Genomic DNA, 16,079 nt, shown 5'->3' on the forward strand with positions numbered 1-16,079 from the left:
AAGGAACTGTAAGTGACTGTTCATTATGACAAATCTAATAAATATTAAAAGACAGATTACAAACAATACAACTTCTACACACAAATTCACAATAATGTGGCACATTGTAACTATACTTACCTGACAGACTATCACTTAAATCTTCCTCTTCATCATCCTCACAGTCCCCCGAATCATCAGAGTCTTTGCTGCTGGGAATGTCAGACCCCATTTCCCTGAACATTTTTCCCTGGAGCAGTGACCCTGCGCTCACCCTGCAGGACTCTTGCTGTGTAGAGGCTTGGTCTGAGGCAGGAGGTCCAGGATAAGACTGTCTGGCTCCTGTGCTCAGGTTGATGGGGGTGTTAAAGCAGGGACTGGTGGCTGCTAGTAAAGGCTTATCTGGGGTTTTAGAGCGGTCAGATCGAGATTTGGTAATAAGTGCCAGGGGTGCATCCTGCTCAGTACTCTGAACAACTCCATTAAAATTAGGGGAGTTCTTCAGCAGGGTGGAGGTGAGAAACAGATTGGAGTGCTTGGGATTGGGGGAATTGATTTTAGGACTACACTGAGGTGATAATGAGGAGGATGACACACTTTTCTTCAGGGATTTGCTTGCTTCTTGGTGGTGGTCCTTTGCCTGTGAGGGGAAACGATGTACACAACATTTAATAACAGAGCAAGTATGTTAACTAATTCATGTTACTTTTATTAAATGGAAATGATGGAAGCACTGCCATAAAGAACTTTCTTTTATTACAAAGTTAATAGCGTAACATAACTACAAATGTAATAAAATAGTGACCGTTTCTCTATAAAATTTGAGATTAAATGTTCTTGTATGCTCCAAAATACATATTTAATGCTTTGGAAAAATTTCAAGATGATTATATGTTGAATAATGCTTATTTTAAATGGCTTTGTGCCATTAAGTTTCCAATTTCCTTGCAAAAATAAAAATGTACTGATCTAATAAAATAGGTGAATGCATGATATTGTTGTGCAATGTTTATTATTGTATAATTATGAGACCTAAGATTGCTAAAACGGGTAACTCTGCTGCAACTACAATGCTCTGTCATAACGCACTAAGGGTATCTGTACTCAAATAATGTCTATTTGTACTTATTCTGGCACAGGAAAAATTACAAAAGTATAGAATATTTTTAGAATCCACATTATAGAAGTATTTCAACAATTAGAATAATACAGTCACAGGCAGACAAAGAGATTAACTAACAACAGTATTTGCTGAGTTTCTAGCTAATTCTAGCCATTTTCAAACAACCCTGTCTTACGTAAGTTTTCCTGTATTACTCAACATATGTGTACGTTGAAAAGAGTTATGCTCCATTACTCCGCTGAGTACTAGCACATGCTTGCAATCACCAACTCAGCATAGGCTGTATAAATGCCACCTTCGTAACACCTTCATATCTAAATAGCTTGCCACATGGGAGGCAGGTATGACTCTCCTTGTCTGTGTTTACAGTCAGTGAATTCTTAATAAAAATGCATTTCCTCATCCTTTTGGATTCCTACATGTTTGTAATTGGGAAAATATCATTGCCAAGGTCACAAGGATAGCTAACTTGAAACTAGCAGGCAATCCTGCTGGCACAAGCAGGCCTACGACCTACCCATTATGAAACCCTAGTATTTATAACCTTTCCTTACCACAGTAGTCTGCTCTGGAATTACCATGGCTGGAGATCCACAACCCATATATTTATTAGACCTACTGGGAAATTGTAGCTCGGTCACACAAATGCAAGGATTGTGGATCCAGTTCCAGTGTAGTTCTAGATGGCCCAGTGGGGGATGAAATTCCACAGGCGTACAACACCCTGGCCTAGGGTCTTTAACGGCTAAGCTGGAGGACTTTGCTCATGGGACATTGCTCATGGGACTGTGCCACTGTACTCCAGGTTCAACTCTGCCACCCTTCTGAGTCAGCTCTAATCTGGCAAGGAAACTGCTGCTATGTAGGAGTATCAATGAGACCCTAAGGCAGGGGTTCATCCATTAGTCACCACCTTCTGCATCAGCCAGCATCCTCTTTGTGGAAAAGAAACATGGATAACTTTAACCCTGCACTATGAAATTCCACCACCCCCTGCCTTGACAGACTGGAACAAATGCACCAAATTATTACAAAAATTGTATTATTACCCAAGAAATGCATACAATTTCATGTACAAGCCTGAGGTTGTCTTCCAATTTCCCCCTCATCCACAAAACATCCTTCACTAAATGTGTTGTGTAAGAAATCTTACTTGGGCCAAAATGAAAATAAATGATCTCCAAAAAAAGAAAAAGAAAGACAAAAATAAAGGAAACATTATCAAAATCTGGATAGTCTGGTAGTCTACTGGCTTTTTTTGTTATTTTCAGAGGAGGGTTGGCCTGCATATCTGACCCACATTTGTCTCAGACACATGTACATTCACTGGCCTTTTCAAGGCTGCATTCCACAAACCAAGTTACTCTTAAGAATAAACTGAAAAATAATATAAATAAAACATGGTGTTATGGTAAGTTACACAGAAGAACCTTGGGGAATACACAGTCTGCTTCAATTTATACTCATGTTGTGCATCATTATAATATTGCCAGTATCATTTCTCATGTGCTCGTTCATTATAATTTTAGATGTTGATTCTAATCTGCAATCCAGTGCTAGAAATGTCAAAGTGAGATGGATAAAAGTGTAAAGCAGTGAGTGAGTGAGTGAGAGAGAGAGAGGGGCAGACCATTACCTGCTTGTGCTGATTAAAGTCACTGATGTGCAGGAGGGACTTGTCTGGAGAACGCCTGGCTTTCATTAAGGATGAAGGTTTGTGTGAGGAAGTGATGTTAGAGGTGTTGGGGGAAGAGGAGAGAGCTGATTGCTTTGGACAGCGGGCATGAGAAAGTGGCTTTGGTGGTGTAGAGACAGAGCGATGCTTTGAAGATGAGGACACAGAGAGAGGTTTGGGAGAAGATGACAGCGAGGAAGATTTGGGAGACAAGGTGAGACACAAAGGTTTGGACAAGGCATCTCGGTTGGGCTGTGGAGGGAAGGAGAAAGCCTTGGTACTGCCTGCTACTCCTGTGGCCTGGATGACACTGGTGTGCTTGTTGTGCTCTTCTCTGGTCTCTGAGCTGCGAAAGAGTAATGGAGCTGCCGGGGATTGTGTAGGGTCCATAGAGCACATATCTGGTCTATTAGAAAAGCAACCTTTAGCTTGGTCCATGTGTGAGGAGTTCTGATGGGGGAAAGGACAGGAATGGGTCACACAAGATCCACCCAATTATTACAATAGCCTCTCTCAAACAGAATCCCGAGCATGCACACTGAGCATTTTTAGTGGTTCTGTCTCAAGGAACAGGTGTGCTTTTGTTTTAACTAATGATTCTATTCTCACCAACTCTGTGGGTTGCAGATTTGTTAAAGCACAATCCCATCTATTAATTGTATGTGTGGGAAAAACAAAGGCCTTTGAAATCCATTTACTACAGCTTTAAAGAAATTGCATTTAAAAATCTGAATATACTTTATGATTGCACAGGTTGTAGCTACAGAGCAAAATGTGATGATTCTCACTACTCAAACATAGGGATAGGAATATACACAAATATGCTAGCAGCTCATTGGCTCCCGGTCACATTTTTTTTTTGTAGTGCTTTTATAGTCAGGTTTTGTTAACAAAATATAATTGCACTGACTAAAGTTTATTAAATCTAAGATTAAACCCAAGTTTAAATAAATTACAGTATGTTACTAAATGGTGACAATTAACTTGCCTCAGCTCTTAAATTCTGGCACTTAACAAGAGCAAACTTGTTCTATTAAGGTTAATTGGTTTATTGTTTAAAAAACAATTAATACAAGTGTATGTTACTTTGATTTTATTTATGGGGTATTATTGATGACGTTTATGGTTTGCTCATGTTAACTAATCCATTAGTAATGTCGGTTAAGGGAACCGTAATACAAAAGGTTTCTTCAATAGTCTATCGACACTAATGTACTTACAAGAGTTAATTTCCTTCATAATGTGCTTTTGCGATTTTCTTGCCAGTAGCATATATAGAATGGAACTGATCCACATTGTGGTTTACACAGAAGGTCCCTTTATACTATACACGTGTGTTGCTTATTTGTAGCATCTGGTGTGGATTCCAGGTAACATCCAACAGCAACCTACTCTCATTTAATTATCTAAAGACCATCCAAAAAGTTGCCAATACAACATCAATAGTAGTTTGGATGACACACCTTAACCTTCCTGCTCACTCTTTGTCCTCTCTGAGAGCCAGAATCAACACTGCATACACTCACATCCTCATCATCTTCATTCTCCAGGTCAACAGAGCCCAAACTGCTGAGTGTGTCACTAGAGCTGTCAGAACTGGATCCTGATTGGCTATCACTGCTGCTGGAAATCTCTGGTACTGTTGTACAGAGTTTCTGTCATGGAAAGAAGTGACATATCATATAGTCTGCACACATACACAACTCATTTTCTCTCTTTCCATACACACATGTATCTCATCAATCAATCTGAACCATGCTTCCAGCAAACCTGTCAGAGATCTCCACAAACAGAAATACTTGCAGATTTTTCTGACCGTGAAAACCATATCTGCCTAGAACAGTAACTAGAGCAGCACTAATAATATTATATCAAAATAATATTTATATACACACTGCATATCTTATCGAGTATAATCATCAAACACAATATATTGTATGTGGCATAAAGCTCACATTCTCAATAGACACATTCTTATAGTTTCTGAACATTAATATGTATGCATTTTTGAGTAATTATAACAACATTTGCAGGGTCTGGAATGATCATACCTGTTTTGCTTTGCGGTTGGCTTTCTCTTGGGCTTGATCAGTCTTGATCTTCTGCTTCCTACTCCAGTTTGGAGGATTGCTGGCTGACTGTTCGGTTTTGCAGAGGTTGAGGATGGCTTTGGTGGTCTTGTTCTGAGGGTTCAGACCTGATTTGAAGGTATTGGTCTGTTCAGAGGTTGTATAAGCTTGTGAGGGTGAGGAGGAAGTAGAGCTTGCTCCAGAGGAAGCAGATTTTGCTTTGCCATTGCCACTGACTGCACCATTCAACCCTTTATGATGGACAAATGCACACATGGACGATATGGATTACATCAATTTCACTAAATTGCGTTATACATCTCTACATTTCTTTATTCCGGTAGAGGTAATACACTGTTTAAGCATACCTACAGACCAGCATGTTGTTTTCACTTTGGGGCTAGAAACAGCTTAAATCCTCTGATGCTTAAAACAACAGCAAATACCATGTAATTGCAGTCATCTCAATTCAAACTCTAGACACCGCAAGTGGATGTATTTTGCCACTGGTGGCAATGTCATTTATTTCATATCTTAGACTGGAGGGGATTTATAAAACATGCTCACTGCTAAGAGCACTGTCCCCATAAATTGCCCAAGCAAAGTTGGAAAAATGTATACTATCTTACATGGTAGTAAGATAGTATGTATCTTAATGAATGAAAAAAAGAAAAGAAATAATCTTGAGACAGAAATGCCAAGGCTCCAGACTACCTTTAGCAGAGCCCCGTGTACTCTTCATGGGAGTATGTAACTGGCTCAGTGATGGAGGGGTGAATAGAGGTGGCAGGCCCAGGAGAGGAGGAAAGAGCGCAGCAGCCCCATGAAGTTGTGCATCAGACGCCCTCCACCAGTCTAAATGGTTGAGTAGTAGAGAAATTATATTTGAGTAAATACAGAGTAAGCAATAACCTAGACAGACAACCTGCACATTCCATCTACTTTTGTTGCAGGCCATTACTGGTGAGACATGTAAATGTGAAACAGTTAGTGCCATCAAAATGCCACCCAGCTGTGAAAACAACTTTCTTTACCACCCACCTTAGGGCAAATAGTAAACTCAGACCAACTCTCAACAAAATCATTGAAGAAAAAAAAAAAAAAAAGAAAAAGAAAAAAAAGGCAGGGAAACAACTTAAAGGAGCAACACCGTAAAAATTTCCAAAAGGACAGTTAAAGCAGTACAATACCAAATCCAATTGAATTTAAACAAATTTACTCTTTGGGTGAACCCTAAAATTTTCAGGACCTCAATATTTCAACATCTCCCTACGGAGCCCCCCTAGTGTCAGGTAAGAAAAAAAAAAAATACAGCCATGAGTAAACCGTACCCTCAGATTTGTAAACCGTGCGCACCGCGTTAAAGTTGGGTTTATATTGGACATTCGCTGTACATTCGAGCTTCTCTCTTCTATTTCTCAAGAAATAAACACACAAAAAGGACATAAATGTGTACTGTCTTAATAATGTGTATTGAGTGGACAGAGAACCAATACAACTGAATATATTTTTAAATTTTCTCCCATTAAAGCCCGCGGTTTACAAATCTGAGGGCACGGTTAACACATGGCTGTATTTTTTTTTCTTACCCGACACTAGGGGGGCTCCGTATCTCCCACCCCCATACAGGAGAAAGCACAGCATGTCATATTTAGAAACGTTTACAATTGTGTGCAAGGTGAGGTCAAAGCATTGCCTTGACCCCAAACACTTAACCTGATATAAATGTCCTCTCTAGCCCGATGGAAAATACAGTAAAAGGTGATATATGTGGAACATTTTCCACATCCAGAGTTAACAGAAAAAATATGGAGAGGGAAGAATAAAAGATTTTTTAATATAAAATCATCCAGTTACAGCTGACACTTAAAATGTTTCACTGAAGATGAAATCAATGAAATGCACATCATTCATTCAGTATTCCTGGGTTAAGAGGCCAACACAAAAATATTAGCTAAATTCTTAACATGGGAAAAGTATGTTTGATGATGAATTAGACTAATATGCTTAAACAGCGGCATGAAAAATTTCCCACATATTCTGGATATAAAAAGGAAAAGAACCACAACAAAGAAAGCAAAGTTTTGTCAAGACCCTCACTGTGTCCAGATTTCAGGAAGGCAATATGAGACACCAATAATAAGCATGTAGAATATTTCGTTTTGTTTTTGGGTATTGTTACAACCAAAAATGCATGAAATGGCTGTGGCTTTTTTTTTTTTTTTTTTAAATTTGCAATACAATTTTTTTTTGCAGAAAACTACTTGAACTGCGGAAATTGCAATTGCACCAAATGGTTTTGCACGTCTGTCTTTCGCAGTGATGTTTATTTGCAAATGAGACCTTTTAGCTGTACTCATGTTTGAAGCATATGAATCGAAGAGGGCTTTGGCTGAATGCGCATGGTGATGACATCACATGATGCGTTTTAGCCCAAATCTGGCTAAATATTCCGCTTCCGTTTGCTTGATTTTGTGTTAATTTCCGCGAACGCAAAATCACGAAATCCTGGAGGGACTGTATGACAAATACGTCAATAAGAACGGCAAATGATTTTCCCAGCAATCTGGCAGAAACCCAAGAATAGGGAGGAGATTTTACAAAGGAGCCTAAAGGATAGGAAAAAGATTACAAAAGCAGTTACAAAGGCAATGGGTAGCTATATAGATTAGCAGAGCTATATCACATTAAGAAAAGAGTACTTTTAAACTCATCTTCTTTTAAATCACTCATTATTAATACTTAACCATAAAATATTTACCAAATATGCTATAAATGATCCCCCCCCCCCCCCCCACACCCCCATTTTCTCAATTTAGTCCTCAGCATATGTAACCGTTTGCACTCAACTGTCTGGCAACATACCTGGAAACGTTCCAAGTTGTGGGTGGGACGTTAAGCCTCCCTGAAATCCCAAAATCCCCAGACCTCTGAAATCGGAGCATCCAGACAGAGGAGCATACAGCCTGAATGCTGGATGGCTCAACATGGGGAAAGATGTTCTAAAACCTGGATCGCTAACCAGCTGAAACAGATGTCCTGCAGAGAGAAAACAAAAGAGAACAGGAGAAAGAGGACTCCATATAAATCTACAATCCATTAGACAGTATTATATAAATCACAGTCAAAACAATGTGTGTACTGTACATTATTTATTAATTGTCTTTCATGTCACACTATCTGGGCAAATTGATTAAAAGCAACAGAGTGTTTAGTGTGTTAATTAGTAACAGGTCAAACAGGCAGACATACTGTGAAGGACACAAAATAAACCACATAAAAAATAAACAAATAATAAATAAAATAAAATAAATAAATAAAAAACACAAATGAGGCACACACGAATAACCAGTATACCACCAATAGGATGGGAAAAGGGTATGTATTCTATACAAGCACCAATTAAAACAAACAAAAACAATAACCAGTACAGTTGCACTCTAGACAACTACAATTGTCTGTATCCATGCATAAATATTGTGACAGTTTTGTGAGTGAGGGTTTGAGTGGCAAGTGAAATGACAGTTGACGTTCTCAGCCATGCACACGATGATCCGTACAAGACAGAGGACGAGGAACATGGCATAAGAGAATCTATTCGCAGTTCAGAGTGCAACCATTTATTTGATTATTTATTCATTTAATAAATCAATCAATCAATCAATCAATCAATCAATAAATCCTTCTACTTGACAAAATAATGCCATCATACAATATATGGCCAAAAGTATGTGGACATCTGACCACACCCACACGTGGGCATTCTCCAAACTATTGCCACAATTGTCTAGGATGTGTTTGTATGCTGTAGCATTACAATTTCTTTTCACTGGAACTAAAGGGCAGCAAGCATGTCTCAGCATGACAATACCCCTGTGCACAAAGCCATCTCCATAAAAGACATGGTTAGCTAAGGTTGGAGTGGAAGATGTTTGTTTGTTGGGGTTTTTTTTGTTTGTTTTTTTTAAACATCATGCCAGCTTCTATGGCTATTTTCATAGTGGAAACTGTCTAAGGGACTCTATAAAAGGTTTTTAAAATCTACTTTTCCTAAAAACTATAAAATTGTATTAGGTAAAATTTCTCTGTGTTGTCTTTATAAAAAAAAAAAAAAAAAAAAAAAGTTCTCTCACAGGGTTAAGACCAGTGCAGTCTAATAAAACACGTTTCAAGGATAATGGATTCTGGCAGAAGGTACATGTTGGTGAGTCTTCTCCTAATATTAAGAACTTGTGTGCCTTCCTGAAGTGACCTATTCGACAGCGGGTGTAGACCATCTGGTCCCAGTGATTTGAAAACAGAGAAACATTTCTTTTGCCAACTATAGGGCTGATTTCATGGAGTTTGTGCATTGTTCCCACTCAGTTTGCCATTTAATGTAAATATACGAGTTTATTATGGGTTTTAGGTCAGTGGAAGGTATTGGACACTTTTTGAAATCTGCTGATAATGCTTCTTTTGCAGCAGTGTCTGCTTCTTCATTTCCCAGGATTCCACAGTGTCCCGGTACCCAGCAGAATCAGATTTGAAGTTTTGGGCCTCCAGGTCCAGCAATTTGCAAAGAACCTTTACAAGCGTTGGGTGATCATGTTTTAGGGATGACATTGCTTGAAGACAGGATTTGGAATTTGTAGTTATCAGAAAGTTTTTCTATTGCATATTCTTTATGAAGTCCAGTTCTAAGATGATAGCGTTTGCCTCTGCTATAAAAATTGAGCTGTGGTTGGAGACGGATATTCCTTTTTTTGGTGATTGGTCACGAATGCAGATGATACATAGTCTTCAGATTTTGATCCATCTGTGTATATACAAGGGTATGTGATGGATATATTTTTCTTATATAGAGGAGTTTTATTGAAAGTCATTTGGTTTCAGATTTTTTTTTATTTCTTGTTAGGTCCGGGGGGGGGGGGGGGGGGGGGGCGCGTCAATTATACAGAAGTGCATCCATTCCAGTATGCTCAGATATACTTTGAGATTTTGTAAATGTGGTTTGAACTGCAGTCCAAAAGGTCAGATATGTCTTGGTTTTTGTTTGTGAAGGCTTGAAGAAGGTGTTGAGAAAACAGGATGGTAAGCTGGGATTTCTTTGTTGATCTTTGTTCAGCTTTGTTGTATATTGTAGGGCTAGTTTTAGTCTTCTGTTCTCCAGAGAAAGATCATTTGCTTCTACATAAAAACTTTGAGTTGGTGATGTTCTAAAGGCCCCTAAAGCCAGTCGTATGCCTTGATGTCCAAGAGTCGGATATACGATTTCCTGGCATACACTATACATCCATAATCCAGGCGTGATCGGATTAGTGTTCTGAAGATATTTTAAAAGAACTGAACATTCTGCACCCAATTTGGGTGCAAGATGGATAGGGTGTAGCTGGCAAAAATGCATGCAAACAGTTTTGGTCTTTGAAAATTTAAAACCGTGTGATAATGGTTTTAAGGATTGCATTCTTTTAATTGTCAGCTGTATTTTCTGTTCAAATGTTACTCATGTATTTGCCTCTGTAGCAAATGCCAATGTCATCCACATAAAGACTGTAATGGATATCCGTTCCGATGGCTTTTGCAAGGCCGTATATTTTGATACTAAAACGTGTAACTGATAAAATGTTTTCTTATGGTACTCCTAGTTCTTGTTTATGTGGGTCAAATAGGATATTACCTACTCTGACTTTAAAATGTCTGTCTGGACACTTTTAAAGTGTCCTCTAAAACCAAGTTGAAGCAAATCCTTTAAAATACCGACTTCCAAGTGGCATCATAAGCTTTCTCAACATGTTCTTTTCTGATGAAAGCATCTCATACGTAGCTTTCAAGGCTGATCAACAGCACTTCTTCCTTTTCTGAAGCCACACTGAACTTTACTTAAGAGATGTGATACCAGGATCCATACTAGACCTTCATTAACCATTCTCTCCATGGATTGGCATAAGCCACTTGTAAGGGTTATTGGGCGGTAACTGTTGGGGTCATTATGATCCTTCTTTCCAAGAGAGTGCAATATTCCCTGATACCTAAATCGAGTTAAAAAGTTTGAGCAGTAAAGACAGTACAATGTGAAGCAAATTTATTTGTTTATTTTTTAATCTGGTAGTAGATATTATCCTACTTCCGTATCATGTGCTCTGTTTATGGCTCGTGTCAATTCTTCCATTGTGAACAGCTGAAAATGTCCTTATTATTACCTGAAAAAAATGATACCTTTCATCCTGTACTAAGAAAACTTGGAAGGTATTAAGGCAATTTCCACTGGAGGAGTTCTTTTCAAAAGTTTTGAAGTTAGAATAGTGTCTTGATATTTGATATGCTGAATTTGAGCTCGATCATTCCTGCCCTTCATCCTGCGAATCAGATTCCAGACCTTTATTGTTGGGGTACTTGATGTCAGACAACATACAAATTGTCCTTTTAGCGTCATTTATTATTCTTTGAGCTTGTGCCCTACTTATTTTAACCTTAACAAGATTTTCCCTTGTTGGCCTTCTGAACAATAGTCTTTCAACCTTCTTCCATTCTTTTATAGCCATCTTGCATACATCATCAAATCAAAGCGTCCATTTGCATATTGTGTTTGGATGTTTTTGAATTGGTATCATTTGCTATGGAGAGGAGTGTACTGGTGAAACGTTTAATAGCGTCTGGATCATCTTCAGAGGCTTCATTAAACCTTTCATAGCAAAGTGTTTGAAAATGATACCTTTAAACTTTTTTAAACTGCCATCTTGGAATTTTTAGAGCTGCTTCTTTTACTTTTAGCGTTAGCATTAATGTAAAGTGGTCGCTACCACAAAGATCATGCCATACTTTCCATGAAAGGTCTAAAAATAATTCAGGTTCACAAATTGTTAGGTCAATTGCCGATGTTCCATGCCCTGGGTGAAGGTAAGTGCTGAGTCCATCATTTAGAAGACATAAGGTGTGATTGTCTAGGAATTCTTCTATACTCTTTCATTTAGTGTTACAATGGGTATTTCCCCATAGAGTATTGTGACTATTAAAGTCTCCCATGAGTATATGTGGAGAAGGAAGTTGGGCTACAAAGTCATCCAGGTCCTTGTGTGTAACAATAAGGTTTGGTGGGATGTATATGTATATGCAACACACTTTAATGGTTCTCTACAGGGTTAAACGCACTGCTGTAAATTACTCTTCCCATTGATGCAACTATGAAATCACATCGTTTCTGATTAAAATGACTGTGCCATCAAATGTCTGTCTATTAGTAGGACCAAAAGTATTTAAAGCTGTAAACCTTTTAAAAAGAGAAGGTAAAATCTGGAAGTAGTTTTGTCTCCTGAAGACAAAACCCAGGAGGGATTGAGAACTGAAACCAAGCGTTGCAACTCTGCAAAATTTGCCCCGAGTCCATGACAGTTCTATTGCATAAAAATATTTTCCATGCTCATGTAGGAAAAATAGGAATATTTCCCCTGATTTTTCCTTCCAGGGATGAACTTCTACTCCAACTATCCTTTTCTTTCATTTCAACATCTTTGGTTTGTTTTGTCTTTGCCATTTCATCTTTTGCTTGTGAACTACTTAATCTTCTTGTATTTCTATTTGAAGTTTGGTTTTCTGTTGACTTCGGATTAGGCAGAGAGTTGATTGCGATAGATTCACTTTGGGTTCCTGTATTCTTGATCCTTTGGAGAGCTTTATTGCTGTTAACATTTTGAGGTTTATCTTTGTGCATACAGGTGAAGTCTGTCTGGCATTCCATGGATTCACAGATTTCTTGACAACGGAGGCATATGATTTATTCAGTGTAGAGGAGGGACAACGTCTACCATTCTCAGTGCCTCGGGGTAACTGATCTTTGTCCATCTGATTCTCTGTAGTTCCCTCTCCTTAATCCATATAGGACATTCTTTTGATGCAGCCAAATGGTCTCCTGTACAATTATAGAATTTGGGTGGTTTTTGAAGCTCTTCATGTTGTGGTCTTCTTCACCACATTTGATAACTTATTACTTTCTTTTGATTATCCTTTTCACATTTACTACTCCTTTGGGTTTGAGCTCACAGGAAAATTCATCATCCTCTGCATCATCCAATTCTTTAGTGCAGATCTCTCCTTTGTGGTAGTTTAATGTTGGATGAGGTGATGTCTTTATCTGAACCCCAGCGAGTAGTGTGGCTCGTAGTAAATTCTCTGCATTTGCCTTTTTACAGCATTCCACTAGAATTTGTCCAAATCATAACTTTCACCTCTACAGTTCCTGCTATTCCTGTGATACCCTTATGTATAGCAAATGGAGAAAGTTTTGTGATTGCTATATCTGGTGATACTGCTTCGAGGATTATAAACCTTGTCCACTCTTCAGTATTTGGCATGAGTAAACATTTATTCTCTAAGATGCAGTCTGTACCAAAGTCTAGAAACCGCTTTTTGGAAGTGTTTTGAAGCCATAGTTGAAGTTTTTTGCTTCATCATCCTTATTCCCCACCCACCTTGGAGCCCAAAAAACAGGGATGCACAGCACAGCGGAATTCCACCAGATTATACATCAGGGCTATAAAAATAATATACTCGAGCAGGTAAAGCAGATTATAACCCTCTCTATTCACTCAATTGACCCTTAGCCAACATTTACTGGGAATTCTGGAAAGTTAGCAGTTGTTAAGCTATCACAGGACTCAGAGCATGTTTTGACCAGCCAATGGATTGGAGTGAGCCATTCCAACCTCCTGTTTAGGTGAAGTATGAGCCAAAGTACAGTGTTGAAACAGTGGTAGCCACAGCAAATCATATTTCTCAAGCACCAGGATCTCTTCCTCCATCAACATGGGTCACACCTTACAGCAAACAAGTCACCCCTTTTATCACCTTTTGCGAACAGTATTGGGATACTGAGGATCTATTTTAGTCTGGATCCTTACAGAGACATGAAGGATGGTATTAGAACATCTAGATAGAAAAGGTGCGGGCAAAAGGTATAATCTAGATAATTGAAACCCTCATAAGGGGGGCTCAAGGGTTATTCTCTCTTGCCCGAGGAAAAGACTCTAGCACTATGGAGGGAAGGAGAGAGCCACTGTTCCCTTCACGAGCTGCCACCAAGAAGATGGGTCTCACACACACACAAGAAAGTGGAATATGTGTGTAATCTCTAGTTTTACTGCACAGACAAGACGACAGACAAAAGCTGATAGAAAAAAAATCTCTTCAAGAAAAACAAAACAAAAAAGACTCCCTGCACTGAGCTGCCTTCATGCCAGGTTACATATACACCAGGAAAATATCCTCTTTTCATTCTCATTCTGATGAGCTGCATATTTATCAGCCAGCTCTCCAAGGGCCTTGATGTCTATAGCAGGGTAGAAGAGACGAGAATGCAGAGGAGGCCAACATCCATCTCCTCCTCTTCAGTCTCCTCAGCATGCCACAATGGCATAAGTAAATACCTTTTTAATATTAATGGCATCATTATCTGTAGCCTCAGAACAATTAAATTTAACTTCCACATACACAACTACAGTTAGTACTCTGTTCAGACACTGCAGCATCACCAGTGTATAGAGGGTGTCATTTTGTCCCAGTCATATAGAATCAATCAACACATTCGTCTTTCATCATGTGGGCAGCCTTGCAAAGCCGGGGGGGGGGGGGGGGGGGGGGGGATGTCTTTTATGCTCATTTTTAACTCTTACCTACTTTAATCTGCTTATAATACACATGAGAATAATAAAAAGATACCTGCATGGATGGAATCAGCATGAATTCAAACAGTTGTTCACATTGTAAGGCTCAAGGTGACTGGGCTTTCTCGCTGGCTTCCTCTCCACATTAGATCTTCCCCTTACATTTCTGTGTTTAAATCCTCCTTGAAAACTTACTTGTATTATTTGTATTTTAATTGAGGGTGTAAAATTTTTTCATTGGCCTTTTCTTGGGTTTTTGTTTACTCTTTTAATGTGATTTAATTCTGTTCTATTTTTCTTGTGCAGCACTTTGGTTTTAACATATGTTGTTTTAAATGTGCTTTACAAATCAATAAACTAAACGTCCTTTGATTAACTGGTTAGGCTTGTCATGAGAAAAAGAAATTGTGGAAGAACTTGACTGCAATTGAGCATATTAACAACCAAAGGACACACAGCCAGCAGATACAATCTTCAGCAGATGTAAAATAATGTGCTCTATAATGTGCTCCTTAGGGAAGCACCCACCAGATAAATGAGTAGCAATCTCCATTATTTCTTCTGGACTGACTTCAGAGGTGTCACTGAACTGTCGGCTTTAATCACCACCCTGCCTGGGTGAAATAAAATGATCTCCCACACACATTCAGTGTGTATGCACAGAAATGCACGGAAAGACAGCTTCTTTCTGTTCTTATCATGAATAAATGTCACAAATCACAGAACATTTGCATTATATTTTTAATAACTTGGGAAATCAAACAGTAAAATCATATACATATGTGCAATAGTACACGCCTACCCACTAGACAATCGCTGCAGAGAGAAAAGCAGTTTCCCTCATTCTCGCACTCTCTTTCTCAGGAGCTAAAGGTTGTCAACAGTTGAGAGAAAAGAAAGAGGGGCTTTTTAATTGTTGGCATTCATTAAAGCAGCAGCTTCTCCTTTTGCAACCAACCTGTCAGAAATGTGTTAGCAGGGGCTGCTAGAGGCTTTCTCTCTCTCAGCTGTAATAGCACACACATCATTAACATAGCACAGTGCTTATGTAGTTAGTTTATTCCATGGGAAGTTTGTGTACAAAAATCAATCGCGCTCACGACAGATTTGCTTTGCTCTTACACAAAAAACCTATGCGCAAGTTCGCATTTACACTCCCCTGCACATAGCGCATTTTATGTTTGGAAAGTGTGCATGCAAATTAGGGCTGAGCGGTACAGCTATTAAAAAAAAAAAAAAAATATCACAATATAACTTTTCATATCCTACGGTATCGATAATTACTGATACATTTGAATTTTTTTAAACAAAAGACCAAGTGGTTTGAATTTGCCCACTTTAGTAAGGCAAAGAACAAATCATTTTAGCTTTAACAAATATATTCTCTTGTTTATTGAATCTTCATATAAGTGTTAAAGAAACTCTTGAACTTAATAAATAAAATGTTACAAAATGTGTGCAGTGTAAAAGGCAAACTTTAAGGGAGAGCAACATCGCATTACAGCACAGAACGAGACTCATGGTGCTCTGGTTTGTGCTCAGTCTGTTATCATAGTTAGCCTAGCCTCGTCTAAAACTCTAACATTTACTTCCGG

General features: G+C 38.6%; 1 protein-coding gene across 21 annotated transcripts in view; it reads right to left on the minus strand.

Moving 5' to 3' along the window:
- Window positions 1–16,079, minus strand: part of LOC108266638 (bromodomain adjacent to zinc finger domain protein 2B) — a 67,238-nt gene that overhangs the window by 23,920 nt on the left and 27,239 nt on the right. For 19 of the 21 annotated variants that reach the window (XM_053681058.1, XM_047155955.2, XM_047155957.2 and 16 more), the window contains 6 exons: window positions 7,712–7,885; window positions 5,561–5,701; window positions 4,829–5,097; window positions 4,241–4,432; window positions 2,739–3,227; window positions 121–619 (listed from right to left, as the gene is read on the minus strand). In XM_053681058.1, coding sequence (XP_053537033.1) covers window positions 121–619; window positions 2,739–3,227; window positions 4,241–4,432; window positions 4,829–5,097; window positions 5,561–5,701; window positions 7,712–7,885 — 1,764 coding nt within the window. The remainder of the gene's footprint in view (window positions 1–120; window positions 620–2,738; window positions 3,228–4,240; window positions 4,433–4,828; window positions 5,098–5,560; window positions 5,702–7,711; window positions 7,886–16,079) is intronic. The other 2 variants (XM_047155948.2, XM_047155952.2) reach the window with 2 other exon arrangements.

This window comes from Ictalurus punctatus, chromosome 6 (genome assembly GCF_001660625.3).
Source record: "Ictalurus punctatus breed USDA103 chromosome 6, Coco_2.0, whole genome shotgun sequence".
NCBI classification, from domain to species: Eukaryota; Metazoa; Chordata; class Actinopteri; order Siluriformes; family Ictaluridae; genus Ictalurus; species Ictalurus punctatus.